This window comes from Eriocheir sinensis, chromosome 60, assembly GCF_024679095.1.
Source record: "Eriocheir sinensis breed Jianghai 21 chromosome 60, ASM2467909v1, whole genome shotgun sequence".
Taxonomy (NCBI): domain Eukaryota; kingdom Metazoa; phylum Arthropoda; class Malacostraca; order Decapoda; family Varunidae; genus Eriocheir; species Eriocheir sinensis.
The window spans coordinates 6,336,871-6,362,717 of record NC_066568.1 but is presented as its reverse complement, the minus strand read 5'-3'; the positions used below and the strand labels follow the sequence as shown (position 1 = coordinate 6,362,717).

At 41.3% G+C, this 25,847-nt stretch overlaps 1 protein-coding gene across 3 annotated transcripts in view; it reads left to right on the top strand.

The window, feature by feature from the left end:
- The window catches only part of LOC126985831 (integrin alpha-IIb-like), a 43,075-nt gene extending 18,098 nt beyond the window's left edge, over positions 1-24,977 (top strand). For all 3 annotated transcript variants that reach the window (XM_050841268.1, XM_050841267.1, XM_050841266.1), the window contains 15 exons: positions 93-268; positions 392-467; positions 3,013-3,082; positions 5,040-5,266; positions 7,587-7,806; positions 8,800-8,969; positions 9,248-9,422; positions 10,700-10,819; positions 11,332-11,431; positions 12,738-12,927; positions 13,345-13,392; positions 16,308-16,389; positions 16,949-17,068; positions 19,226-19,321; positions 24,174-24,977. In XM_050841268.1, the coding sequence (XP_050697225.1) occupies positions 93-268; positions 392-467; positions 3,013-3,082; positions 5,040-5,266; positions 7,587-7,806; positions 8,800-8,969; positions 9,248-9,422; positions 10,700-10,819; positions 11,332-11,431; positions 12,738-12,927; positions 13,345-13,392; positions 16,308-16,389; positions 16,949-17,068; positions 19,226-19,321; positions 24,174-24,272 (1,969 nt within the window). In that variant the 3' untranslated portion in view covers positions 24,273-24,977. The remainder of the gene's footprint in view (positions 1-92; positions 269-391; positions 468-3,012; positions 3,083-5,039; positions 5,267-7,586; positions 7,807-8,799; positions 8,970-9,247; positions 9,423-10,699; positions 10,820-11,331; positions 11,432-12,737; positions 12,928-13,344; positions 13,393-16,307; positions 16,390-16,948; positions 17,069-19,225; positions 19,322-24,173) is intronic.
- The last annotated feature ends 870 nt before the right edge of the window (positions 24,978-25,847 follow it).

The window sequence follows — 25,847 nt, the reverse complement described above, 5'->3', positions numbered from 1 at the left end:
GTTCTTATGTTCTTATGTTCTTAACTTATAAACACTAAGTGAAGCCGATAAATCTCCTTCGTTTTTTAGATACCTTTTTTTTTTCCCTGCAGGTCCTCCCCAGTCGTCAAGCTGAAGGGCCAAATTTACTTCAACCCTTCGCCAATCGTGGTAGAAGATTCAAAGAAATGTATCGTAGATTTCGCTGGTTATCGGAAGATGAGAGCAATTTGTTTTGACCTCATTGCCAACTTCACATACACATCCGACGCCACGTTCAACAATTTAAGTATGTGTGTATGTGTGTGTGTGTGTGTGTGTGTGTGTGTGTGTGTGTGTGTGTGTGTGTGTGTGTGTGTTATTACAGGTTATATTTTATCACATGTATCTTTGTTCATGGTTTTCTTTCCAGAATTTAACTTCATATTCAACCTCAGCAACAAGAACGGAACACCCTCCTACGGGTTCAGCCACCATAACGGAAAAACGTGAGTGTTGTAATGACAATATCATCATGCTTATCAGTCATTATTATCATTATTATCATTATCATTATTATTATTATTATCATTATTATTATTATCATTATTATTATTAGTAGTAGTAGTAGTTTAAATAGTAGTAGTAGTAGTAGTAGTAGTAGTAGTAGTAGTAGTAGTAGTAGTAGTAGTAGCAGTAGTAGTAGTTTAAGTAGTAGTATATATAGGAGGGATGGGACCAAGGGCGCAGAGCTTCTACGCAAGACTCGCCGAAACACTGGCGGATAAGAAACAACAGCCAAGAAGCAGTGTGGTCGCCTGGATGAGATGCAGGCTGTCCTTCTCCCTCCTGAGGTCAGCCTTGGTCTGCCTGAGAGGAACCAGGTCACCTGCACCCAAAACCACCCGCATTGCTGACCTGGACTTTGAGGCGACGGTGGTTGATAGTCGGATCAACCACAAGCTCTGTTAGCTTAAAAATAAAATGTTTAGTAAAGTTTGTAATATTAAATAAAGATGGTTGTCGGCCACAGTCATTGGCGGGGTGGGGCCAATGAATTGCTTTGTGAAAGGATATGAGAGAATATACCGCTCACAACGCAACTCTAATAGATGGAGGCCCGTAGTAGTAGTAGTATAAAAAAAGTAGTTTAAGGAGTAGTAGTAGTAGCAGTAGTAGTAGTAGTAGTAGTAGTAGTAGTAGTAGTAGTAGTAGTAGTTTAAGGAGTAGTAGTAGTAGTAGTAGTAGTAGTTTAAGGAGTAGTAGTAGTAGTAGTAGTAGTAGTAGTAGTAGTAGTAGTAGTAGTAGTAGTAGTAGTAGTAGTAGTTTAAGGAGTAGTAGTAGTAGTAGTAGTAGTAGTAGTAGTAGTAGTTTAAGGAGTAGTAGTAGTAGTAGTAGCTTAAGGAGTAGTAGTAGTAGTAATAGTTTAAGGAGTAGTAGTAGTAGTAGTAGCTTAAGGAGTAGTAGTAGTAGTAGTCATTCAATAGGGCAGACGCCAGGGAGGGGGCTGCTTGGCACACCCTACGATGACAGTGCCGTGAGTTCTTCCCGGCAAGTCTCCTCACAGCCGCCCCTTCCCACCCAAAATATCTCATGGCAGGATCAGTCTCACGGAGTAATCGCCGGTTTGACACAAAATCATTCAAGCGATATCCAATGATTCTGCGTATGCACTTTTTACCGAAAGCATCAATTCGCTTCTTCAAAGTCCATGTCTCACAGCTACAGAATAAAATACACTCGACAACGCCATATACTCGAGCTCAGCGAGTCCATAACACCGTACACCAAGCTCATCCCCCGCAATATTTCTTAGGCGACCCAGCGATGTTCTGCACCACCCTGTCAAAAGGCGGTGCATTCGCTATAGCTGCGCGTAGCTGCGGTGCTCATCGCTGATCCGTTGGCCCTTTGAGCCTGTTGTGGGTAACATCTGGGATTGCCACAGTTTACCTTCCCCCAGGTTTCCTCAGGTTTCCCCAGGTACCCATTTATCGAATAGCCATATAGGGAGGATAAACAGCTGGGTAAGCTGCATGCCGACTGCCCGGGCCGGGATTTGGAGTTCCACTATATCCACCTTCAGCCTTCTGAGCTCATTCGTTAGGTAGGGCAGTCGATGATCATTGGAGAGTGTCAGGACAGTCCAGGAGCCCAAACGCAGCTTCTGTGCCCTCCCGGCCACCCCCAAGACAAAAAGAGAGGCTAGGGGACCTTTCCTCCTTCGAGATGCAGGGGTCCCATAGGTTTTGCCCTTCACCATTCACTGACGCCAGGCCTGCCGCGAGGTCAGGCAAATATCGATTCGGGGACGAGGATCAGACTGCGACTCCGACCTCTACCCTTTGATTAGTTTTTAGCGAGGGGCCAACCCAACTAATGGATTGGACTTACTGGTGGCCGTAAGGCAGGGACGCAGGACCCCAGAAAGGATAAAGTCCCCGGCTACCCCAAAAAAGCATGAACAGGGAGAAGAGAAAAAGAGAGAAATAGCTAAGGGAGGTTGAGAGCGCTGCACTTCTCATCCAATTAGACCAACTCATACCCAGCCCTGGCTAATTAACTAAAACAAATACCATTATATAAAAATAACACTAACAATCATAACTACCATGATGAATAATGGCCATAAAATACCAACCTTGCATCAGTAAAACAACGATAATAATGATTAATAAATAATGATAATATTAAGAGTAATAAAATATCGTAGTAAAACTAGTTATGGCATTTATAAAAATGATAATGACTGTCTTTTAAATTATTATCGATAAGTAGTATTAATAACAATCATTACATAAAAATAATTATAACTACTAAAATTGTATGAATAACCTTAACAAAATAATTATATCAGTAATAATAACACACAATAACGGTTACCAATATAGTAATATAATAATCGGCTGCATCTTTGGCCTTCACGTCACGGGTGTTTTTACCCACCTGGTGAGAAAATTAGTAAATTAGCACCTGTCAAGGCTATCAAACATTACACCTGTAGCCTGCTGATATTAATCTCTCTCTCTCTTCGCTCTCTCTTCTCTCACACAGGACAACCCAAAAATCTTTCTTGAGGACCAATGAATACTCCAATACTCTGGCTGTCCAAGTATTTATTCAGGTGAGCAGAGATTTCTGTGTGTGTGGGAGGCGGGGTCGTGTGTGTGTGTGTGTGTGTGTGTGTGTGTGTGTGTGTGTGTGTGTGTGTGTGTGTGTGTGTGTGTGTGTGTGTGTGTGTTTGAGAGTGAGTGCATGCCCGCGCGGCTAGTGCACCACAAGGTGAATGTCTGGGGTGGAGGCACCCATTTCAAGCACTTTTTCTACTCGTCAAGCTGAAGAGTCCTGGTTCAATAACGCTTGTTCTCGTGCTATTAAAGATAGAGGTGCAGATCACAAAAGGTACCTGAGCCTTCAAACTTCTGGTAATCATGGTCTTTATATATCTGCCCAGAATCACACCAGTTCTATTCAATGACTCACCAAAACTCTTTCATTAATGAAAAATACCAAAATCTTGCTTTCTCAAATTCTTCCAAAGTCATGGCATCTAGCCAAATATACCCCTATCATTATTTTCATCATTCCCATGCCACAACGTATAGGGATGAAAGTAAACTCAATGTTTTGTCTTCAGAACACGAACCGTTAGTAGAAATATATGGACTTATCATATAATTAAATGTTTCTGAATGAAACAGAAGGGACTTGGTTTCTTTCAATACCTCAAAAACTCAATTTCGCCACCTGTTGGCTCGACAAAAGCTTCCAAACATCTGTCTATGCCCTATTCTTCGATAACACCTAGCTGTTCTCTGCTTCTGCACTAAACACTATCGGTCTGTTCATATCTTAACCGGAGACTTCATTTCTCTTGCTAATTCGTTCTCGAGTTTACAATTTTTCCCCGTCCCAGCTGCTATCCCTATACAAGGCCCTTGTTCGCCCTCGTATGGAATATGCACCTCATGTATGGGGGGCTATACACACACAGCCCTTTTAGACAGAGCACAGTCCTCTACCTTTGAAATTCCCCCGCAATGTAGCCTTATTTTCTTTCTCATATCGTTAGCTTTATACTAGTTGCTCTTCTGAACTTGCTAACTACATGCCTCTCCCCTCCCGCGGCCCCACAGCACATGACTATCTACTTTTTCTCATCCCTATTCTCTCGAAATCACCCATGCAAGAGTTAATAGAGGGGTATCAAGACACTTCTACAGAAATTGTTTTCTCTTCTGGACACTCAGCTCTGTCTTCTTCTGCGGGAGTAGCGCTAAGAGGGCTTTTTTGTTTTCCGTGTTTTGTTTTTGTCCTTGTGCTGCTTTCTTTGCTGTAAGGAAAGTAATAATGCACAATCAATATTGAACCTAAAATATTTCCCGGCACCTACACGCTGGCAAAGATCGCGTCCCTCAAAACCAGTGAATAGTGATGTCACGCGATTCTAAGACCAGATCTTGCAGGAAGTCTTGTCAATAAGGTCTTTTTTACATTGAGATGTTATTTGCTAAAATTAGGCAACCTCACGCTGGATATTTTTGACACTGTTACGTTCCTATCTGTATGTATGTATGTATATATATATATATATATATATATATATATATATATATATATATATATATATATATATATATATATATATATATATATATATATATATATATGCATGTATATCTATAGTGTGCTAATTCTAAAGCTATCCATTCTTTTGCTAAACAGTATCCGACATTTTTTTTCTAGAAGTTAAAAACAATTAGCTTCAATCTATACACTTTGGTTTCAAAACGATAAGCTAGCGGGTTACTATTTGGTTTCCGTTGAAATCAGGCCAGGTTCCTTTATTCATCTAGTTTTTCTTTGATTGACTCGTGTTTTCTTATTGCCAAACATCAAGATGTAGGTTAACTTCACACTTCCCTCCCACTTAAGTAATGTATTATATAACCTGTAATAGTTACATATGCACCACGTTAGTCACTATGCCTTTGACAATTGACGCATGTCAGTCTTGCCTTACTCATCATTCCCACATCACAATGCGTTACCTTCATTAACTCTTATTTTTATTCTTCCAGAGATCAAGAGCAAACATCAACCTCTTACTCGACGCTTCAGTTATGGTAAGTATTGAGTCTTACTCATCAGGACCTCTACTCACCTCCACCTCCGCCTCTGCGCCCACGCCGATGACCCCAGTGCTGGACGTCTTCACCCCCTCCACCTACTTTGCCTCAACCATCCTCACATGCAAAAACAAGTCCACCTGCTTCACCAAGCCGGACCTTGCGATCTTTGGGTCTGGGTATGTGTGTGTGTGTGTGTGTGTGTGTGTGTGTGTGTGTGTGTGTGTCATTACCACACTCCTCTACCTACTTAAAAGGTGTCATCTGGCGATATTTGGGCGTTCTTGAGCGACTTTTTCACCTCTCTCCCGCGATCCGCCAGAGCGCTCTTCTTGCCAATATGACTGGATGGACCAGGCAGTTACGAGATCTACAGCTCATTAGGAGCGTTTCCATAGCTACTTAGCGTCATTGCATGCGACATAGTTTCTTAAAACGTCCTGTTTCTCTACAAAATATTGACAAACGGCATCGTTTCACTTTCTTGTTTCTAATGATGACGATGATGTTTTCATACCGGAAAGTTCTCACTTATCCATCAGTGATGCTTTAAAATGTTCTCTAGTGCAGCAGTAACACAACAGTAACCCGTGAACTCTATATCCACCCCCACCTGGCAGGGTTACCCATAGGAAGCTCAAGAAATGGTTATCGACATAGGCTTAACGAGGTGCGGCCAGCAAGAAAGTGGCCGAACCTGCCCGGCCGCGTCTTTTTTTTTTTTTTTACAGCTAAGGAGACAGCTCAAGGGCGCAAAGAAAAAAAAAGAAAAAAAGGCCCGCTACTCACTGCTCCCGAACAGAGGTTAAAGGAGTGTCCAAAATCAGAGGTTATTTTCGGGAGGAGAGGTGTCCTGATACCCTCCTCTTGAAAGAGTTCAAGTCGTAGGCAGGAGGAAATACAGATGAAGGAAGATTGTTCAATAGTTTACCAGCGTGAGGGATGAAAGAGTGAAGATGCTGGTTAACTCTTGCATAAGGGGTTTGGACAGTATAGGGATGAGCATGAGTAGAAAGTCGAGTGCAGCGGGGCCGCGGGAGGGGGGGAGGCATGCAGTTAGCAAGTTCAGAAGAGCAGTCAGCGTGAAAATATATAGAAGATAGAAAGAGAGGCAACATGGCGGCGCAATTTGAGAGGTATAGAAGACTATCAGTATGAGGAGGAGAGCTGATGAGACGAAGATGAGCACGGGATCCCCGATTCTTGCCAAGAATTGGGGGAGAAAGAATTGGGGGAGAATTCTTGAAAATCTGATGCGCTAGAACAAGAAACGCAAGAAACATTCCTTCCTTTACCCCACCTCAAAAATCAATTGAAAAATCAGTCTCACACAGTGGTATCCGTTACATCTGCATGTTTAACCCTTAACCCAATTTTTTCTTCATTTCCCTTCACCTTGCCACCTAATCCTAATCGTATGGAGTACGTATCTAATGTGTGCGGGGCTCCACTCACACAGTTCTCTTGGACGGAGTGGAGTCGAAGGCTCTTCGTCTCATCAGCTCCCCTCTTCTTACTGACACTCTTCTACCTCTTAAATTCCGCCGCCATGTTGCATTTCTTTCTATCTTCTATCGATATTTTCATGCTGACTGCTCTTCTGAATTTGCTAACTGCATGCCTCCCCCCCTCCCGCGGCCCCGCATCACTCGACCTTTTACTCTAGTTCATCCCTATGCTGTCCAAACCCCTTATGCAAGAGTTAACCAGCATCTCCATTCTTTCATCCCTTCACTGGTAAACTCTGGAACAGCCTTCCTTCGTATGTGCCTCCTCCTGCCTATGACTTGACCTCTTTCAAGAAGACTGCATCAAGACACCTCTCCATCCGAAATTGACCTCTCTTTTGGCCACTCTTTACTTTTTGCTATGTGGGAGCAACGGCTAACGGGATTTTTTTCTACACTTTCTTTTTGTTGCCCTTGAGTTGTTTCCTGGGCTGTAAAAAAAAAAAAAAAATCCCCTCACCTTTCAATCCAAATTCCCCGCATTTTCCCTACCTTATTCTTTTAAATTCTCCATTAATCCCTTATACCTTCACCACCTAATCCCCCTCTGCTTCACAGTTTATCTCCTTTTTATCGGCGTCGCAGACGCCGATCAACAGATTGCCCATCTTCTTAGTGTTGTTGTTGTACTCTTCAAGTTGTTTTCCTGGCTTACCCATGCATTGTAGACATGACTTTGTATAATAACATTTGTTAGCCCTGATGAACCCTACAACATGGCATTATAAACAAAGCCAACTTTTTTTTTTTACGTCTTGGCCTGTGGCGCCGGTAGGCCTTCATAGTAGGGCCTGATGGTCGGCCCCAGCCCTTTGTGGCGCAGGCAAGTGTTTATAGAGGCGCCATCTTTACTTTTCAGCATTTTCCATTTTAGACCCCTAGCTGCATAATATAAATTGTTGAGGGGTGTTGGAGGGTCATGCGACGCCGATCTAGCACAGTTTTTGTGCTATTAACACTTGTTCTTCCTCACCTTTGCCACCTTTCACAGGCCTCCAGTAATCCTCGGGGACTCGAATATGAGAGTTCAGTTAGACGTTACTCTTGAGGTGAGGACTGACCCGGCCTACGGCATCGAGGTGTCAGTGAAACTCCCAGACAAGCTCACATTTCACACAGTGACAGGGGACAGCTTGGTGCCTGAGTGTCGCAAGGAAATCGATAAAACCAATGTCATCTGTAAATTTATAGAGCTGGACGCCGATGAAAAGGTGAGTTTGCTTGGTTGTGTTAATTGATTGACTGGTTCGGCGATTGTAGCGAGTGGTGAGTTACTGACTGTTGGATTAATTAATTGTCTGACTGAATTATTAAATGACTTAATAATTGGCTCATTGACTGAATGAGAGATTGATTAAACGATTTCCTGACTAACTGACAAAATTACTGACTAAATTATATACTGGCTAAATGGCTGACTGACTAAATGATTGACTGATTGATCAACAGACTTACCGACTACTGACTGACTGACAGACCGGCTGAATGACTGACTGAATGAATGAATGAATGGTTAACTGGTAGACAACCACAATGATTGATTAAGTGATTGAATGACTGACTGACTGAATGAATAAATGGTTAACTGGTAGACAGCCGCAATGATTGATTAAATGATTGAATGACTGACTGAATGAATGAATGAATGGTTAACTGGTAGACAACTGCAATAATCGATTAAGTGATTGAATGACTGACTAACTGATTAACTAAGCGAACGTTTAAGTGTACTTGAAGAACAACCAATAAATACCCTGCTTTAAGTGGGGTAGGCGGTGGCTGAGTGGATAGCAAGACGGTCCCGCGTTCAGGAGGACGCGAGTTCAATCCCCGACCGGTGCCACCAAGCTGGGATTTTTCAGCCGCCGCCGAGTGGCTTAAAACTACCCACATGCTGTCCAGAAGACCACCTATCAACCCGGACTCTAGATTCTAGGATTAAAGATGAGCTCCGGGAGGGCAGCATGAGCCAATGCAAGATGGCGCCACTATAAACACTCGCCTGCGCCAGAACGGGCTGGGTCGACCAACAGGCCCCACCGGGAAGAAGCCTTGGACCGACCATCAGAAATCCAGGATCCACCGGGAAGAAGCCTGCCGGCGCAATAGGCTACGACGTAAAAATAAAAAAAAAATAAAAAAGTAAACCAAGTATCTGAATGAAGAATATTACAACAAACAATGACTTTAACTTTCTCTTTCAGGTCGAGTTTGCATTGACTTTCACATACGAACCATCGGAGCTGTTTGATGTGCCCGACCTCCAGTTTAGGATGTCTGTGAAAAATGACGTCAACTCAGACACGGACAAGACAAATAACAGAGCGAGTGTTAAAGTGCAAGTGAAGAAGGAAGCGGCGCTGTATCCACGAGGGTGAGTCTTAAGTGTGTGTTAAGTAGTGCTCGAATAAATTTGTGTTTACTTATACTTATTCACAAATTTATTCGTTTTTATCTCTATTCATTATTTTATCTTTTTATTAATTTATGCATCGTTTTTTTGTGTTTTCCAAATGTATCTCTCTATCTACCTCTCTGCTTGTCATTCTTCCCGCATCACACGAAAACCAAATATAAACAAATTAATTCTCTCTCTCTCTCTCTCTCTCTCTCTCTCTCTCTCTCTCTCTCTCTCTCTCTCTCTCTCATCAGGTTTTCGTATCCAGAGGGCACAACCGTGACGGTCAATCAGACGGCGACAGAGAAGGAGCTGAAACAGGCACTGGAAGACCCTACGACGACTTTTCCTGTTGACTACCTTGGGCCTCATATAGAGCACAGCTTTTCTCTGAACAATCGCGGCCCAAGTGATGTGGAAGGGGCTAAGGTATGGCGCGGGAAAGAGGAAGAGTTGACGGTGTGCTACTGATGACATAAGAGAGAGTGGAATGGGGAAAAATGGTTGGTAGGTAATGAGGTCAATAGGAAGAGAGGTAGGAGGAAAGAGGAGGAAGAGACTGAAAGTAGTAAGGAGAGAGGGAGAAAAGGCAGGAGGGAGGTAGGAAAAGAGAGAAGGACGGAGAGGGAAGGACGGGAGACAGGGTGAAGAAGGAAGGGATGGAGGAGAGAAGGGTGGGAAGGGAGGTGAATGGGTTAGAGCAGGGGTTCAACAAACAATAATCACTCTCCCTACACTGAAGTTGGATATTTTGTATGAACCTACAGGAGGCTGTTTTCATTATTGTCGCCAGAGCCAGCTTTTAAACACCATGCTGCATATGAGTGCAGAGAGAAGTAGCAATTACACTTCTGATATTCCTTATTGGTTATCATGAGTTTCCCTGTTATTACAATTACGTACTACTGCTATCTACATCGCCAAAACTGGCTTAGTTAATCATTCAAGCGCAAAAGGGCTCCGCAAGTGCTGATCACTTCTTAAATGTATTGGTGACAGAGGTGTTCATCCAGCATCAACGTCAGCTTCTTTTGTGTTGTTCGGGCCTCTCAAACATTTCCTGAAGTGAGCGAATGCAGCAGATTTATCTGTTTCAGTTTTGTTTCTTCATGGCTCCAGTTTGGATCAAAATGCTTTAGTTTTATCATTCAAGAGATGGCATGCTCGAATCTTATCCTTGACGATTTCATCGAAACATTTCCAAGCGAAAGTGTGTGCTGGAACATTCAGCCTAATGAGTCAAAATTTCCTTGAGAAGTTATGTTGCATCTCTACCTTCACCGCCACTCTCAGCTCAGACCGAATATATTATTTTAAGAGCAGTGCAGAAAGCCATCTGGTTTTGGGTACAGAAAAGTACATGGTTAGAGGCAGGCCCAATTACCTCCGGTTACCGACGCTTCAGGAAGTAAAACCTAAACCCTGAGACCGTGTTGGCGCGGCTCCTGGCTCTAAGTGATTCCTGGGGTCGGAGATCGGAGCCCACACGGACACCCAAATCTCGTCCAAACGTGGGATTAACATTGAATTATTTAATATGTGGTTACAAGGGGGTTATCTTTTTCATACAATTAAAACGTATATTTGAAGATGTTGACCTGCACCACCCACTTATATCATCGTTACCATTCTTCTTTTCTTACTCCAAACTCCTGTTCCTCCTCTCCCTTCATTCTCATTCCACTTTCATTCATTCTCCCTCACAGCTGGTGTTCCACATTCCTCTCTTCTGGGGTGAGGAGAGACTCACTTATTTCATGGAGCAGCCCAAGTCCTCGCATCAAGTGACCTGCAGTTCTGTGCCAATTAACCCGCTGCGTCTCGAGGTAATTATGAAATTCTAATCAATGATTAATTAACTTAGCTTACCCGTGATTGTGATGTGGCGATTCGTGTGTGGTTTGTCTGTATATATATATATATATATATATATATATATATATATATATATATATATATATATATATATATATATATATATATATATATATATATATATATATATATATTTGTGTGTGTGTGTGTGCAGAATCCTCTCTCTCTCTTTTCTGCCCAGGCACTGATATGATGATAATAACACACTGATGAATATGATAATGCATCTATTTAGCAAAGGTCATGCTGATGATGATAATGATAACACTGATGAATATGATGATGGCATCTTCAACCACTAAAATGTAAATGCATGGAGCGATTACAATCCTTGCTAATAATCTTCCCTCCACATAACCCTCATTTCTCCCCTCCATATGTTTCCTCCTGTTTTCCCTCTTCATCTTTCCCTCCAATCCCTCCCGCTCTGCCTTCTTATCTTACCTGCCTGTCTTTCTTCCAGCCCCCACGGTCACCTGTCTTCGGCTATGACGCAGACTCCACCACCAACACCACCACCACCACCGCCTCCTCTGTCACCTTCAAAAAGACTACAGAAGCGGGTAAGGACTAGAAGCATACTTTTTTTTTTACAGCAGAGGAGACAGTGCAAGGGCGTAAAAAAAACAATAATGAAAAGAAAAAAAAGCCCGCTACCTACTGAGTCATTTTTTTTTTCTTAACTGAATATTATGTTTTACTTTATTATTTTGTAGACGCCAAATATCTTTCCTTACTGTGTTATGTTATCTTCTCTCAAGGTGCTAATTGTTTTTTTTGTTTTTTCCTTAACTGAATATTATGTTTCACTTTATTATTTTGTAGATGCCAAATATCTTTCCTTACTGTGTTATGTTATCTTCTCTCAAGGTGCTCTTAACTGAATATTATGTTTCACTTTATTATTTTGTAGATGCCAAATATCTTTCCTTACTGTGTTATGTTATCTTCTCTCAAGGTGCTATTATTTTTTCTTTACGGCTAGGGAGGCAGGCCGAATGGAAGACAACGTGCTGTACCCAGTAAAATAATACTACAGTACCAAGTCGTGAATTTTGGTTAGAAGTGTGCCGTGACGCCTGACATTTGAGAGTTTAAGTCATAGGAAGGTACACATACAGACGAAACTTGGTGTGCCAGAGTTTAGCATTAAAGAGGATAACAGAATGAACATACTAACTAACTCTTGCATTCAAAAGCTGAACAACTGAACCTTGAATGAAATGTGTCTTTTTTTGTGTATGTATGTATGTTACCTCTTCAAAACACCTTTATTATGTATAGCTTGTGTAAATTGTGTATATCTCCTCCCGAAATTGACCTCTCTTTCGGCCACCTCTTTTAATTTTTTTTTTTTTTACTTGCCATCCTTCATTTTACTTACTAAAGATATCCTCTACCTGTCAACCTTTCGATTATTCATTATATCTTTCTTATAACTGTTATATATTTACTTGCTATCCTTTATTTTACTTACTAAAAATATCCTCTACCTGTCAACCTTTCGATTATTCATTGTATCTTTCTTATAACTGTTATATATTTACTTGCCATCCTTCATTTTACTTACTAAAGATATCCTCTACCTGTCAACCTTTCGATTATTCATTGTATCTTTCTTATAACTGTTCTGTATCTATATTACATTCATATTTGTTTGTTTTTCTTTCCTTCTATTTAATTACCTTATTTCGGACTGTTTATTAAGTTTACCCTCTGCCGCGCCAGTAGCCCATGCGGGAGACTTTAATTAGTATTTCTGCAAGCCTTTCCCGCATTTTGTTGGTCTCAGCCGATTGAATCATCTTTCTTCATAATCTCCAGCCAATCACATGCAGCTCTTTAGTCCACAACTGTTCTCACCGCCAGATGTTGCCCACCGGCTCCAAAAACGAGATCTTCAGGACCCAGCTCTGTCCCTCACCACCGACTCGTCCTACTTCACCTCCTCCTCTTCCTCGGACCCCTCCACCTCCACTTTCCCCTCCAGCTTCCAGTGGACTACCGACCCTGCGGATTACTTCTCCACCACCAGTGATCCCATGTCCAGTAATGCGATGTGAGTACTGCTATTGTTATTGTTGCCAGGGTAGTAGTAGTGAGTGGGGGAGGGGTAGAATTAAGTAGCATTGGTGGTGGTGGTGGTGGTAGTGGTGTGGGGGGGGGGGGTAGTAGCGGTAGTATCAATAGTGGCAATCAAAACAACAAAAGTACTAGTGTTGGTGGTTGTCAGGATGAAAAATAATAACCAAATATGAGAAAAATAAAATGAATCATAATACTAACATATCAGCATCGAAGTCCATAAACAGAACAAAAGGTAAAAATAGAGAGACAGGTAACAAAAAAACTAAAGATAAATCAAGACAAAAAGGTAGACTAGCAACCTTTAATAATGACTTGAACTAAGTACTTTTTTTTTTAATTTATACGTCCCGAGCTATGATAACTTTTTTCTTTTTCTTTCTCTGAACAGCGACAGCAGGAGCGCGCTGGAATGCATGAGCGTGGAATGCCGTGTTGTGTAAGTTTAAACACACACACACACACACACACACACACACACACACACACACACACACACACACACACACACACACACACACACACACACACACACCACTGCGATGAAAGGATGTCCGTCTCAGAGGTCCCGGGATTTCAGTCAAAACAGACAACCCACGCCCAGGAATGGCGCCTAGTGTGGGATAAGGGGGAGTTAACAGCCGTGATAATTGGGGTTCTCTTCCCAAGGGAGTGGTTATGTTTATCGCGATACAAAAAGAAAATAAACTGTGCAGTGAAAATTTGGTATATAACAAAGATGGCCGAAGTGAACTGAGTGGACATAACCCATGGCCACGGTCAAAAACAAGGCTTGCAGCAGGAAGAATACAATGACTATAAAGGGACTGCAGATTGTGTTGCACGATCTGAAGGATTGATTATAAATATCTTGGCGCCACATCTGCCCTGGTCATAGGCGGCGGTCTACAGGCACAATTAGCCAAAGTGAATGCAAGAGAAACAGTTCCGGAAGAGGCGGTACACAGCTTGTAAGCCACTAACGAGAATGCGGTATCAGGAAGTAAGCAACCTGAGGCAGAAACTAAGGAACTAAACGAGGGAAGAAAATGAGAGAAGTATGGTGAAAACAAGGCCTAAAATTCGGGAGTGAAGAAATGTCAATAAAAAAAATTAAAAAAAGCAAAGAAGAATACAAGCAGGGAGGAATGTGTGCCTCAGCGAGATTCTTTCAGGGCCGAGGCGGAAGATTGCTGAGTAACAAAAAAAGGAGAAAAAAGGAAAATCAAGGGCGACGAGGCATTACTTCGGGACAAGGTGGACAAAAAGAAGTGTAACAATTTTTTCGATCAAACGGAAAGGTCAATAAGAACGGTCGGAGAAAAAATGAGAAGTCTGGCAGAGGTCAGTCTTTAGTGAAGGCAGTGACAGACGAAAAAGAAGAGATTGATAAAGAAATAGAAAAAGGTTACAGACCAAGAAAAAATATGAATATGGAGGAGCAATCTCATTAGACTTATATTCAGGTTACAAGTGGAGGTAAATTGAATTATGAATAGAAAGTAGAAGCTTGGAGGGGTTGAGAGATTCAAAACTAGGCTTGGAGGGGTTGAGAGATTCAAAACTAGTAGGTACATCTGAAGAAGAACGAGAGAAGTGAAAGAAAAATTCTATCTGATAATGGACCAAGGGGTGAGAAACTGCCAATAATGGAGAGAAGTTGGAAAGTTCGTTTAGTCGGCGCAACATCTGTGGTCATATGCCGGAGAGAGACAGAAGGGGAAGGAATTATAGAAGAGAACAGATCCCAAGTATCCATTCACTGCTGGGTGGACAGGGCCGCCCAAATTTTTCCACTCAGCCCGGGAATCGAACCCGGGCTCTCTCGGTTGTGAGCCGAGTGTGCTAACCACTGCACATATTGGAGAGAAAGCACAGACAACAGGGTAAGAGGTCCAGGGAGGGAGCTGAGAGTATCATTAGATTACGGGCATGCAACAAACTGGAGACAAATGAATCTTTAACATAAACCAACCCCCATTGTACTCTGCTGAGGAGAAACAAAATTAAACAAGGACACATCCTTTAAACGTGGGATATCCGTTTAGAAAATGGACAAGAGAAAAATGGAATGTTGGGAAGAGAAATGATGATGGCGGTAAATAAGGACGTGGTAGTTGTAAGCAGAAACTGGTGAAGGAATGGTATAGGCAATAAACGTGCATATGGAATGGAATGGAATGGAATGTTGAGAAGAGTAATGATGATGGCGGTAAATAAGGACGTGGTAGTTGTAAGTAGAAACTGGTGAAGGAATGGTGAAGGCAGTAAACGTGCACATACCAATGACAGGAAGGAAAAAAAGAGGTGTTGCAGTGTCCTTCCAGAGACGAGGCAATGGAGTCAGTTGGACAATCAAGGAATGGTGGGTGATACCGTTGAATGTTCACAAGACTTATGGGTGAAGGTGGCAAGATAATAGTGGTTGTGGTTTTCCATTGTAATGAAGACCTTTGGGAAAACTGTAGCATAGAGGGAGAGGAGGAGTCAAAGGGCAGAAAACTATTAGGAACTACTATTGCCGATTTTTTATACAATGGATAAAAGACACGAGAAATAGAAGTGATGACACCCCTGCGAGGCTGACTCAAGTATTAGCCAAAGAACTATAAAAAAAAGTCATATCTGGAAGAACGACAAGATTATGATCGAATTCAGTGTATTAGGAGAGGAACCAGGAGATGAATCTTACATAAGAGAAATATTCAACTATCGAAAAGTTAATTAAGAAATGTATATGTGGACTACAGTATATTTAACGAGGCAAGCGTCAGGCATGAAAGATGGGAGTGTTTCCTGAGACAATACAACGAAAGTGTGGAGAGAGATGTGCCAAGGATGACCGGAAAAGAAAGAAAACCAATGAAAGGTGTAGAACTGTTAAGAGAACCGTATTGGGGAAAGGAATAAATGGAAGAAGAGAAACACAAAACAGTGGAAAGTATAGAACAGCAAGGAAGGACTACATCAAAATTCGCAAAGAAAGGAGTTTGAGAGATGATCAAAGATGTATGTAAAGAACAAAGCCAATGAAAACACACACACACACACACACACACACACACACACACACACACACACACACACACACACACACACACACTGAGTCGTCGTAAACCTAGCAAATTAGAATGAAAGAAAGCTGCTCAATAATATATATCAGCTATGTATACAAATAAAAATATATGAATAATTAAAAATTCAAATCAAATACGTAAATATGCACAACAATAACTAACTCGTGCGCGCATGTGTGTGTGTGTGTGTGTGTGTGTGTGTGTGTGTGTGTGTGTGTGTGTGTGTGTGTGTGTGTGTGTGTGTGTGTGTGTGTGTGTGTGTGTGACTCCCCCACAGGTGTAATGTTGCCATGATAAAAGCAGACGAATCAGTGAACGTCACCTTCTCGAGTTACCTGGTCACGGCCACAGTCAGCAAGGTAAGGACCGGTAATAATAATAATAATAATAATAATAATAATAATAATAATAATAATAATAATAATAATAATAATAATAATAATAATAATAATAATAATAATAATAATAATAATAATAATAATAATAATAATAATAATAATAATAATAATAATAATAATAATAATAATAATAATAATAATAATAATAATAATAATAATAATAATAATAATAATAATAATAATAATAATAATAATGCTTCTACTCCCGATTTAAATAACACTTCTATTGCTACTGATTCTACTTTGACTCTTAGGTTGGTATAATAAGACACTTTCGTTTCTCACATCACCTATTTCTAAAGGTCAAAGAGGGGATCAATCGGGTTCCAATGAGCGTTTCTTCAGGTTCACGGTATAGGAGAAGGGTCACACTACCACCAGGGTCATAAAACTACTCCTGGAAATGCCCACAACTCCAACGAAAGTCTTGTCAAATATGTGTTCTTGGTCAGCGAAATGTCTGATAATACGACCCTTACTCTGTACATCTGCCACTCCCCTTCCCTCTACCCTCGTACAGCTGGGCTTCCGCAAGGTGCTGCTGAGGACCTGGGTCACGGCTGAGGTGAACCAGTCCGGCAGTACCATCATCAACCCCACGCTGCCAGCCACCACCGAAGTGTTCCTGCTCAGGCCACCGGTATGGACACTTGACGATGGTTCATTGCCACTTGGTATATGCTTTATATGATGATCTAACGCCTGCCCACCGTTGCCAGATTATCGTACTCAGAGCATAGTATTTACCGGTTTCTGACGCATAAGTTGCCTAACTACTGCCAAGAAACATCAGGATCTAACTCTTTTAACGATAACTATAAATTAGTTTCGTTATTGGAGCCCAGAAGACAGTTTTGGGGTAGGAAGTCGGGAAATATAAATGGCTGAGTACGTCATTCTGGCACCGTTGCGCCTGCCCTTCCACTCTAAAATGAATAGGTATATGCCTTCCCTTTGATTAGACTATGATTTAATGACTACTATTGCCCGATACGATGCCTTCTCTTATCCAAAACGATTAATAATTGTTTCCCCCGCTGTACGATGACTTAACACAGCACAATCAAAAACAAAATAGTGAGTTACCTTGAAAGCCACTCATTACGCAAGGATTCCCAGCATGGCTTCCGTAACAAGAGATCCTGCTTTACGAACATACTGACCTTTTCTTCCGCTATTCGATGAGTTTATGCTTCTCCACAAAACAAAATATCACATCTTTTCTTCCTATACACGTTGAGTTAATGCCATTTCCTCCGAAGCAGATTAAGTTAGTCTTTTCTTCAGCTATCCGATGACTTCACTGTCTTCTACGCATACATGAACATTTAATAACGATTGCCAATCAACTGTGCTGTTACGATTGTGTGTTTGGGGTCGTTATGTGATGATTCTTCCCTCTATCATATATCCCTGATGGGCCTGAGCTATACTCTCTCTCTCTCTCTCTCTCTCTCTCTCTCTCTCTCTCTCTCTCTCTCTCTCTCTCTCTCTCTCTCTCTCTCTCTCTCTCTCTCTCTCTCTCTCTCTCTCTCTCTCTCTCTCTCTCTCTCTCTCTCTCTCTCTCTCTCTCTTCGAATATAAACAGCTCTGTCCCTCTCCTTTTTCATAATATTCACTTCTCTCTCCTCCTCGTCCTACCCTCCTCACATTCCTTTTCCCTTCCTTCGCCGGCTTGCCATATTCCCGTTCTCACACCTCTCCATCAAATCTTTCCCACATCACTCCTATGCAACCCCAACGCACTTCTCATATCTCTTTACCTCCCTACCTTAACCCTTTCACGGTAGGCCACATCCCTTCCTTCCTCCCTTCATCATATATCTGCACACATCTATTATAACCTATTTCGCAGCCTTAAGTAATCCCTTATACCTTCTCTGTCCTAAATATCTTAATGGCACACCTGTTTCGTACCAGCTTTAATATTTTCACCTGCATCGAAACACCTCATCAGTTTGCCCACCTCAGTATACTTTATCAGTCACCCCTACCCTGTGTCACCTCTTAACCCGTCCGCTGCGATTGGCACGTATTTCGCCTTCACTGGTAGCCTGATAACATAAACTCACAGGTCTTTCTCTGACTCTGTGGTGGATAGTGGAGTGTTTCCCATGTGGTATTGGTATGCTGGATATCCCATTAGGCAACATTTTTCCTCATTGTATTATAGCAGCCACTTTTTGTTCTATTCCTATAACTTGGTGCGATATTTGTAGGAAATCCGCGGTCGAGGGGTTAATCTACCTCATTACCAACTATTTCTCTCATACCTGCCCCGTACCTTATTGCTAGCCTCCTCTTCGTTGGCTCACCTAGACCATAGATGCTCTCTTTACGCTTCACTCCTACCACCACCTCCTCCTTCACACTCTCCTCAGTTCTACATCCAACTCCATCTCTACCTCAGCCTCACACGTGCACACCTCCTCGCTATTCTTCCACTTTCTTCACATCTCCCTCACCATCTCTTTCCCTTCAGCTCCTCCTCCACCACCTATCACTTACATGTACTACACCTTCGCCTTTTCCTCGCCACTTACCCCTTCACCTCCTTCTTCCACACCTGTTTCTCCTTCACACCTGCTGGGAACCTTCAAATATCCCTAACCAGCTTTCTCATTCCCCACTTTATCCCGAGACCTCTCATCCTCATCCCCTTCTTCCTCATACCTGCCTCACCATCAATTTTCTTTCCTTTCCTCAATCATCTACTGTATCCTTAGACTTCTGCATCACACACCTGCCTCAAACACTTGCCTCAAACACCTGCCTCACACACCTGCCTCACCCTCAGGAGCAAGGTTTCTCCGCCCTGCCTTTGTGGGTCCTCATCTTGGCCATCGTGATCTCCATCCTCCTGATCCTCATCATCATCCTCATCCTCCACAAGGTAAGAGAGAGGAGAAGGAATGGTGTGTGTGTGTGTGTGTGTGTGTGTGTGTGTGTGTGTGTGTGTGTGTGTGTGTGTGTGTGTAATTCACCCACGGTCTGATCACGAGCTGGGCTCGTCATCGCTCCATCCTGACCCGAGCAAGCTCCTTATAGTCAATCTATAGGTACTGCCGCGGCCCCTACACGCCGCACAACCCGTCCTAGTCCATGGGCCAGCTGGCTGACTGGTACCATCTGGAGGTACTAAAAGCCAGTTTAACCACACATCTAGTATCATTTCCCATTGCCAAAAATGCTTGCTGGACATTCCAGCGTTGTAGCTTTTTTGTGTTACAGCGATTTTATGTTTTTGCACTGCGTCATATTGTAAAATTACCAAATTTTCAACGTTTGCGCCTATAAAGTTTGTATTTATTCCAGTTTGAAATTAAAAATTGCTATGTACGAGAGATATTGCCCATATGTCAATTGCATACTTATTTTGTATCATTTTGTTCTTCAATTAAAGTAAAAACAAAAACACCTTACACATAGAATTATCCTCATGCTCAAATGACGAAACTTGAGGAAGATCACCCCACGAGTTACCAACAGGTTTTGGAAGGCAGATTCTCTGTTCAGCTCAGTGAGAACAACACATTTGGACGCATACCAGTCGACCAGACTGTGGAAGAGACAGTCAATCGGGACACTCAGACACCCGGTGGGACAAGGGGCTTCAGCTTGAAGCCAACAGCAGTATCAAAGTACTACCTGACTGCAGAACATCGAAGCACATGCATACGACAATTGCGTGCTTTGGTTGAACTCAAAGATCATGGTCTTAACCATCCAGACTTAGGAGCATCTCGTATTCAGAAGGATGAAAGTGATGTCCAATCTGTAATTGAGGTGCTGGAAAGTAACTGGATCAACCCTTTTGGATTGACTACCGATGAACTAATGAGCATCTCAACTGGTATCACGGCACCCAAATCTGTTGTAAGCGATCTCATCACAGCTCAAGAAAAGGGAGAGAAAGCATATCAGGAGTTCGTCGATTCAAGGCTCAAAACAGGCACTTCCTTCTATGCTCCATTGAAAAAGTTGCAACTGAAGTCATTCGGCAGTCTGAAAGTCAAAACAAAAGCTAAGTCAGGGAACAAAGAAACTGTCTTGAAAGCTGATTATCAACTGTTCTCTCGAATGCTACTAATAGCAAGTAGCCGGAAAATGGACATGAAAGAAGTTCTAAAGCATCCTCTCGGACCTTTACCATGGTCATTGGCAAATTGTGATGGCACTGCAAAAAAGACCAACAAAGCAGCTCTGGCACGTCATCTCGAAGGACGAGTGACTTCAGATGAAAACCCTGAGTCACCTTCAGCTGCGATCATTGATGGCATGGGACTTCTACACAAGATGCAAGGAGACAACACCACCTTCTCAGAGTTGTCTGAACACCTTCTCCGAACTGTACTGCAAACATCAACATCAAGTTCTCGAGTCGATGTAGTGTTTGACAGGTACAGTGAATCGTCGATCAAGGCAGCTGAAAGAACACAAAGAGGGGCAGATAGAGGAATATCGTTCTCACAAATCATTCCTGGCCACAAAATCCGAAACTGGCGCCGCCTACTCGCATGCCCCGAGAGCAAAGCTAAACTGACCAACTTCTTTGCCAGCGATTGGCAAGAGAATCAAGAAAGACGAGACCAACTCCAAGGAAAGGTGATCTTTGTGACCGCTGAGGAAAGATGCTTCAAGATATCACCTGCTGCTGCATCTGAAGTTGATGACCTGAAATGCAGTCATGAAGAAGCAGACACACGTTTGTTGTTACATGCTCACCACGCAGCCGAGTCTGGATACAAGTCAGTCCTGTTGATTGCAGAGGACACAGACGTGATGATCCTCTGTCTAGCCTTCTCCAGAAACATTGATTGCCAAATGCACATGCGATGTGGAACAAAAAACCGCTCAAGACTGATCAGCATCAACAAAATAGCTGCAAGTCTAGGTCATGATGTTTGCAAGGCCTTAGTCGGCCTGCATGCATTCACAGGATGCGACTCAGTAAGTGCGTTTGCAGGTCAAGGAAAACTCAAAGGATTGAAGCTCATCCAACAGAACCAGAATTTCCAGAAGGCATTTGCTAAACTTGGTGAACATTGGGATGTGACGGACGAGCTATTTGATGTCCTCCAGGAGTTCACATGCAATATGTATGCTGCCCGGACAAACATCAGTTCCGTCAATGAACTTCGCTATCACCTTTGGCGAGCAAAGAAAGGATCGGTAGATTCAGGACAGTTACCACCGTGCGAGGACAGCCTTCGACAGCACTCACTCAGAGCAAACTACCAGAGTGCCCTTTGGCGACGCAGTCTAGTTCCATGTCCGGATATACCACATCCACAAGATGGCTATGGCTGGTGTGCGCAAGATGGTGGTCAGCTTGAAGTACAATGGATGACAGGCTCTCCTGCACCTCAAGTCATCCTGGAGTTCATCTCGTGTAAGTGTGCAAAAATCTGTCAACTTCCAAAGTGTCAGTGCCTCGCCAGTGGACTCCCATGCACAGAAGAGTGTAAGCTGCAAACCTGTACAAACATGAAAGAAAGTGACATATCCATGGACTCCGATGACGACATGGACGAGGATGGTTCCTCCTGAAAAGAAAATCATAAAGATACATAATTTTGTACATGATACATGAAATAAACAATAATATTAAGTTGCTATCAGTTGTTTTATATTTTCTCGTTTAAGAATTGATATGTTATACATAATGACTAACAACAAGAACAAAATAACAACAACAACAACAACAACAACAATGCTGAAAATGCAAAACTATATTAGGGAGGTTTGGAGGTCATGGAATTTCGCGGGCACTTTCGACCAATATTATTTACAATGCCTCACAAACTTAATCCAATTTACACAGTATTACATATTTCAAAAAATACTAATGATAAAGCATAATTATAAGTTAAACCCAGCACTTCTATGTTTATGTTGCATGTTCACAACTTGACATCTGAACCTCCCTATTATAGCATAAGGCAATCATGGTTTTCTTGTGTTACAAAGCAATATTATTATTATTATTATTATTATTATTATTATTATTATTATTATTATTATTATTATTATTATTATTATTATTATTATTATTATTATAACAAAGTGCACAAACATCTCTAGTGCTCACTATGAGCTCACTAATGATATTAGTAGGTGTTACTATCATGTGGCATCGTTTGCCGAAAAGCAAAAAGCGATCATTTTTAACATAGGGTAGTCCTCTTTGAATGTGAATTTGACATAGTAAGCTACAAGATACAGATGTCCAGCAAGCAGTTTTGGAAAGTAGACATAATAAGCTTTCAGAAAATATCGGTCTTGTTTAGTACCTCTGATTGGTACCAATCCATGAAAAATTGGCCTCTGGCCCATGGACTATCCCCCTTGCTCAGGGGGAAAAGTAGCCGCTCCTCTGCCAGTGGAAAAATCCCGGGCCTGAGCAGGGCTCCAACATCCGCCTGCCAGACCGTGAAGCCTGGCAGCGTTGACCCCTACCACTGACCTGTCCCCCCTTGAGCATGGGGGATGGGGTGTGTGGTGTGTGGAGGTCCGGCAGTGCCCAGAGATCGGCTATAATGAGCCGTGCTCTGATCGGGATGGTGCTTACTGGAGATGACGAGTTCATCAGGCTCGTGATCAGGCCGTGCTGAATAACACACACACACACACACACACACACACACACACACACACACACACACACACACACACACACACACACACACGAGTAGCATATCCCATACAGAACCGGACTAAGGTCCTTCTACTTATAGTCCACATCTAAAATAGAGAATTAATGAGTAGTAGTAGTAAAAGTACTATATAGTAGTAGTAGTAGTAGTAGTAGTAGTAGTAGTAGTAGTAGTAGTAGTAGTAGTAGTAGTAATAGTAGTAATAGTAGTAGTAGTAGTAATAGTAGTAGTAGTAGGAGGAGGAGGAGGACACACAAAAGACAACTTTAATGGAGCTGATTTGGCAAGAGTTAATTAAGGGCGAGCGGTTACGAATCCTGGCGTGAGAAATGGCAGGAAAGTTTAGATAAGAGGAGGAGGAGGAGGAGGAGGAGGAGAGGTGAATGGAAAGCTGTGATTGTTATTAGTGATGGTGGTGGGGGTGATTGTTGTGACAGTGGTGTAGTTAATGGTGGTAGTTCTAGTAGCGGTCATGGTGGTAGTAATGGTGGAGGTAATGGTGGTTGTAGTGGTGGTTGTTATGGTGTCTGTTGTTGGTATGGTTGTTGATACTGTTGTGGTTTTCTGTGCTTATTCTGAATGGTGAAGACGATGGTGCGTTGATGGTCACCGTAGTAGTAGTAGTAGTAGTAGTAGTAGTAGTAGTAGTAGTAGTAGTAGTAGTAGTACTATTATCATTGTTAGTAGTAGTAGTAGTAGTAGTAGTAGTAGTAGTAGTAGTAGAAGCACTATTATCATTGTTAGTAGTAGTAGTAGTAGTAGTAGTAGTAGTAGTAGTAGTAGCACTATTATCATTGTTAGTAGTAGTAGTAGTAGTAGTAGTAGTAGTTATTGTTGTAGTGGTGGTGGTAGCTTTTGTTATCATAGTAGTAGCTATTTATATATTTTTTTCATAATACGACATATTTACACATTTGTATATATAAACGTACATCATCATGACAGATAAAAAAAAAATGTAAAATAGCATTCAAGAACTGCTCTGTAGACAAACCTAAACTCAACCTAATCCACATCTATCCAATGATGTTTCTACTATTATTGATGTTGTTTCTGCTTCATGGATTATCACACCCTCACTCTTTCCAGGCTGGCTTTTTCAAGAGGAACCGGCCGCCCATCCCACCAAACAGGGAGAGTCGCCTTCAGCCAAACGACACAAACGAACGCATGGAAGATTGCTCATAGGCCTTCCTTTCTTTTCTCATATTCTCTTTTACTTTTTTTTATCTCCCAATTTTATCCCTTTAATTTCCTTATTTCCTTCGTTTTCCCTTTCTTTTATGTTCTTTATTTATTTTCTTTATTTATCTTCATTATGTCCATCTTTTTATCGTTCATTTTCTTACACTATGGATCACTCCTTTCATTTTCTATCTGTTCTGTTTAGGCCTATTTCCTTTCTCTTTTTTCTTCTTTTCTTCCTTCTTTTCCGTTTTCCTGTTTTTCTTTTCTACTTTTTTCTATCATTTCTTCCTATTACATTTTTTCCCTTTCTTCCTTCCTTCGATTTCTTCCTTTTTTTCTCTTTCTACACCTCATTTTTTCCTTTCTTCTATTTCCTGTTCTACTTTTTTCTCGCTTTATTTCTTTGCATTTCCTTTCCCTTTCGTCCTGCTTTCCATTCCCTCACCTTTTCGTTTTCTTCTCATCCATAAACTTTCAATCTTATTTCCTTCCTATAAGGTTTTTTTTTTCCTCCTTTCGCCATGTGTTGTCTTTCTAAAACTTTCTTTTGTCTTACCAAGTTTTTTTTATTTTCTTCCTCTCGAATTTACTTATTCTTTCCTCACTCATATTTATTTGTTGTTTCTTTCTGTGTGGACATTTTCCCTATTTCCTTACAAGTTTCATTCTTTGTCAGTGATTTTTTTTCCATTCAATTTCATATATATATATATATATATATATATATATATATATATATATATATATATATATATATTTATATATATATATATATATCTCTCTCTCTCTCTCTCTCTCTCTCTCTCTCTCTCTCTCTCTCTCTCTCTCTCTCTCTCTCTCTCTCTCTCTCTCTCTCTCTCTCTCTCTCTCTCTCTCTCTCTCTCTCTCTCTCTCTCTCTCTCTCTCTCTCTCACTCTCTCTCTCTCTCTCTCTCTCTCTCTCTCTCTCTCTCTCTCTCTCTCTCTCTCTCTCTCTCTCTCTCTCTCTCTCTCTCTCTCTCTCTCTCTCTCTATATATAGATATATATATATATATATATATATATATATATATATATATATATATATATATATATATATATATATATATATATATATATATATATATATATATATATATATATATATGTACATGTACTTAACTATGTTGTGCAATGATTTACCTGTAATTTAAGAGTTAAGTTTTAGATACAGAAGCACCTTTCTCAATTTACTTCATCTGTTTCTATAGAACACGCCTGGAACACAGTGTGATTACCACAAGGAAAGCAAAATGAGAGGCGTAATGAGGGTGTCCGTAAAAGAAAAGTATATATATATATATATATATATATATATATATATATATATATATATATATATATATATATATATATATATATATATATATATATATATATATACATAAACAAGATACTTCTATTTTATGCAGATTGTTGGTGAGAAGTACAGTGAGAACATTTTTTGTTTCCCGTGGGTGAATTTCCTTACATAATTTCATAAGAGGAATTCCAGTTAATTAATGTATTTGATGTGTTTTGAGATGTACATTCTGCTTCATCACGAAACTGATTTG